This window comes from Struthio camelus, chromosome 3, assembly GCF_040807025.1.
Source record: "Struthio camelus isolate bStrCam1 chromosome 3, bStrCam1.hap1, whole genome shotgun sequence".
Lineage (NCBI taxonomy): Eukaryota > Metazoa > Chordata > Aves > Struthioniformes > Struthionidae > Struthio > Struthio camelus.
In genome coordinates, this window is record NC_090944.1 from 23917702 (window position 1) to 23922518 (window position 4817).

The 4817-nt window shown below is 42.1% G+C and overlaps 1 protein-coding gene across 1 annotated transcript; it reads right to left on the reverse strand.

Moving 5' to 3' along the window:
- Positions 1-704: 704 nt before the first annotated feature.
- On the reverse strand, positions 705-3754 carry KCNF1 (potassium voltage-gated channel modifier subfamily F member 1). The gene has a single exon (XM_009682244.2). The coding sequence runs from the start codon at positions 3047-3049 to the stop codon at positions 1586-1588; it is 1464 nt and encodes a 487-aa protein (XP_009680539.1). The 5' UTR covers positions 3050-3754; the 3' UTR covers positions 705-1585.
- Between the last annotated feature and the right edge of the window lie 1063 nt (positions 3755-4817).

Here is a 4817-nt window from a genome sequence, read left to right on the forward strand (position 1 = left end):
GTCCTGGGTGAAACAATCCAGGCATGGGAGCGGGGAGGATGTCTTGGGCTGCCCTCTACTCTCCCATGGCTCCCCAGGACCCCACAGCCATTTCATGGTATCATTGCATGGCCACTTCATGCAGGACCACTTGTCTACATCTTGAGGGAAGAGCCCAGGCACTTGAACGAGCACCCTGGGCAGCAGCTGGCTATGAGCTGCCTGGGGCCATGGCCACTGGACAATATGGCTCATGCTGCCGTACTTCACCCGAGCGAGGGGCTGCTCCGCAGGAGGAAAAAGAGTAAGGACGGTGACCCTAGCAAAGCACTAGAGCAGTTCTTGTATCATTTAGGATCCTACTTCTAAATATATAAATATTTCTGTGTGCAAATTCTCTCCTCCCCTTTAAGCTGTGTACCTCCTTGTTTCACTGGGTTTCTCTAGTAGGGATCGGACCCATACATTGCAGTCATTACTCAAACTTAATTAATGCATACTTTGATGATGCTGGTGTTGATTACCGTGTGTTGATCGATGAATAAGATACTGATTGAGTAGTACCGACTACCCGTGTCAAATAATATTTACAAACCATGCAGTTATTGCAGGGGTGGAATGTGCTTAGTATCCTTTTTAAATAACCCAGGATATTTTAGCATAAATCAACTGCAGATAACTTTATTTTTATTGAAACTTTCTCTACACTGACTTTCAAAGAGTTAAAATTTCTTGTTTAGAAATACATCAGTTTAGTTCTTCTGTAAAATTCCCTTGGTTTAATATTGAATTTAAAAACATCTTAAATTAACTTTCCATTTCAAAAGCTACTTGAGTAAAAAGCCTTCCTGAAAGGTCCCTGCAACTGTAATTTATTATGTTGTAAGAAATTAGAGCAAATACTTATTTCATTTGCTTCTTAAAATGCATTGATTTTGTTCCACAACTCTGCCAACAAATAGTTTCAGGTAATGTTTAAAATTAGATTTTTAATGGACAGAGGAACAGATACCTATCTAAGAAAATCAACCTCAAACTGCATTTTATTAAAATAAAACCATTCATTGACTGTATTATTCTGCACAGCATAGGATCATATTCTTAATACCTCTAAGCTGACGCTGCTTTAAAGCTTTGCTGTCAACCTGAATCCAATATAAGTGAGAACTGGAGTTACTGTTTTAAGGAACAGTCTTTCCCAACTGCAAAAGCATTGGACACAGCCTAAAAGACACATTCTTGTGATGTCGTTCTTCTTTATTTTAACAGGTACAGAACTCTGATTTGGGAGTGTTGCACATTCAGATCATTGAACATTTACTGATCAGGAAGGAATTTTCAGTCTCTAAAATGGTTACAAATGGGTTTTGTCAGGATGCGTTCATTATAGTCATTCTGATCTCAGTGGAGTCCTAATATTTTATTTTGGGTAATAACAGCAAAGTCTTACCAACTGTTGATGAAGATACCATGGGGGTAATTTATATTCACGCTAGAAAAGAAAAGCAGTGCTCATTGCTAACACTGACAGATCCCTCGCGTCTTCTCATTAGCTGATTGTCAGGTTGTCCTGATCTATAGCTCAGTGCTGACAACAGCTCCCAGTCTATTTGCAGCTTTGAAGCCTGGTCCTGTAGTGTTTCTCTTCTGACAGCAGATGAATGAAGGTGTCACTGTGGGAGACTTTTAACCGGCTGCTACAAAAAGGACCCTCCTTGCCTTCCCTTGCAAAATCCTCAGGTTCGTTCTTTGCGCTTGTGGCTTTCCCCTCAGCTGAGTTTAGCTCCATCAGCTCCAATTCATGTTTGGCAGCCGTTTCTAAAACTCTCTGTTTGTTATAATACCTGACAAAGTTGTTAATGATGGGATGGATGGGAAGGGCAATTGCTATCACCCCACAAAGAAAACTAATGGCAGCATTCAGTTTTCCTAGCGTTGTTTTAGGGTATATGTCTCCATATCCAACTGTGGTCATGGTGATGATTGCCCACCAAAATGACTGAGGGATGCTTTTAAATAAGGTTTCGGGGTGACTTTGCTCCATGGTATAACCCAGGGCAGAAAAGACAAAGATTCCCACAGCTAAGTACATCAGAAGCAGTCCCAGCTCCTTGAAGCTTCGTTTCAGAGCATACGTTAGAGTCTGGAGCCCCGAGGAGTGCCGTGCAAGCTTGAAAATCCTTGCGATCCTCATGATCCTCAGCGCCTGCACAGCCTGTTGGACGTTGCTCAGCTCCATGAGTTTGGCTCCCAAGTGGGTCAAGATCAGGCTGACATAAAAGGGAAGTATTGCTAGCACATCAACAATGTTCATGAAAGACAGAGCAAAGTAGAGTTTATTTGGAGAAGAGATTAGCCTAAGCACATACTCCATGGTGAACCAGCCTATACAGGCAGTCTCTATGCTGTCCAGCGTTGGATGCTCCATGCGATTCCCCTCCGGGTCTATGACTTGCAGGTCTGGAATGGTCCCCACACACATCACTACGGAGGAGATCAAAATAAACAGAAAGGACAGGACTGCAATTACTCTAGCAGGATAAGATGATTCTGGCTTCTCCATGAACTTCCAGATGTATTTTTGACATCTTCTCCAGTGACTTTCAGAGGCATCTACTCCCAAGTCATCCAGAATCAGCTGTACTCTTCGGGCTATTTCTTCCAGTTCCTCTTTTTTTTCACTTAGGTGAGTTTTGCAGCAGTCATCCAAAAATTTAAGATCCACTTTCCAAAATTCCATTTCATTCTTGAAGCATATAGGGCATATTCCTTTCTTCATGTGAATTTCTCCAAAGTAGTATACATCAATAATGCATTTGAAAGCATCTGGATCTCTGTCAAAGTAAAACTCTCTTTTTCCAGGATCATAGTCATCGCAGAGGGAGAATATGCTGTCATATCCCCCTGATAAACAGTTGACCAGCTCTGCCAGCCGTGTTTCTGGATACTGGTTCAGGTTATCTCCGTAGAACACCTGCCTTACCCCACCAACATTGACTATAATCTCTGTTTCCTCATTTTTTCCTGATACGTCAGTATCCACATCTGGGAACCTAGAGTCACCTGCCATTTTATTTGTATTGGATTTTATTTGATTTTTAGCCTATTGTTTGGCTTTAAAGCTTTGTGCTTTTAATTTTTCATGAAAGCAAATCAGCACAAAGTCAGCTATATTACAAGTGTTACCAAATTGACCTGGAGTCGTGGTGGGAAAGGTAACAGAAATAAACCTGCCGTCAGGAAAACCTGAGGAGGTATGCAACAAGCTGCAGTGAAAAGACAAGTCATCCGGCTGTTGTGCCTGAAAGCAGGATGTTAGAAAGCTCCAGCAGATTTGAAAGAGAAGAAACCATTTAATAAAACTCACCCCTTTGGTCAGTGCTTGAGAGTCTTTTCAGGTTCCATTCTCTCTCTAAAGTGATATTTACTCACAGGTTGGAAGTCACGGCAGAGAAATAAATCCTGTGCTCTGATTAATGCAAAGTGAAGTGACTGACAGTTCTCAAAGAGACAAGCAGCAGGGTGAGCCCCCAGAAAACTGTTGCGGTTTTTGTCTTCGATTCCACAGATTTCCCTAGGAAGCTGCTTTTTAGTTCTGCTTTTCTTTCCGTTTTCGTTTTACTTTGAGATCTTCCGGACTTTATCTGCTGACTCTTTCACACTGTCAGTGCAAGTGTGCAGAGGAGAAACTTGCGCTTGTTTTCCCTTTGCTGTTTCCCAGCACAATAGGGAATCCAGGCTGTGAGGAGTCCTTTCCAAACTGTACCCTCTTCTGGTGAAAGCCAGCAAAGCACTAGCTCTACAGAAAATACAGCTCAGCTATTTATATGCCTGCCTAGCTGTAAAGGTAATCTGTTTTTATACATTAATGCACTGTAGTGATTTTAAAAAAACAATTTTTGGAAATCAACCAGAAAACATAATACAGTATAAAGCAATTCAGAGCTGCAGTGCAGCTCTTCCACAGGAAAGACTCCCTTATCAATTTCTTCTGATGGCAGAAGTCAGAGAAAAAACGTTGTGTTTTAGGATAAATATACAATATAAATCTTGCTTTCCTTGGGGCTGGTGCAAGTCTAGAGTAATTCTCTGTCAGGACCTCCATTCACTGTAGATTTGTACTAGTGTCTCTGAGAACAGAACAGAGACCACAAAGCTTTCTTTGCTGCTGTACAGCAAAATTTCTGTTGCACTTTAGGCACGTTTCCCAAAGATCTATGTGCTTGTTTTTAGTTACGTTTCCTAGATCTGTGGTCAACTCACCCTGGTGAGTGGTCAGCTATTTTGCCTATAATGATTTCTCAGTGAATGCTATGTACCATCAATACTACTTTGTACTCCATCTAGCACTTAACAAATAGGAATAAAATAAGAAGTATTTCCTTTTAACTCGGCTTTGTCTAGGTCCCGGTGGTTGATGGACATTTGTTCCATGGACCTTTGCATGCACATGAGCCAAACGCTGTGTCATCTCTGTATTTATCATGACTAGATCGGACTATACAATTCATTGCAGTGGGCTCTAAAGGCTGCTATCCAGCAAAATCCACAGCTAATTAGTTAATTGTTCCTGGCCACACCAAAAAGGTCTATTTCAGTGGTGTTTGGCCTTTTCCAATTTAGAGATCTCCAAAAAGTTTGTAAGTGGAAGGATGCAGAGGGGTGAATCCAACTGACATCCCTAGGCTTGTGCCCACTGGGGAGAAAGGGGACTGCTGCCCTCTTGCCAGTGGCACCAGTGAGGGGGCCCCAAGGGCACACCGTGCTCCACGCCCACTCACCTGCTGGTGTGTCTTCCCCATGGAAACTGTTGGGAATCAGGAAGAGGATGTGCTTTA

Coding starts and splice junctions, on each gene's coding strand:
- KCNF1 (XM_009682244.2), bottom strand. CDS start 3,049: ATGGCAGGTGACTCTAGGTTCCCAGATGTGGATACTGACGTATCAGGA.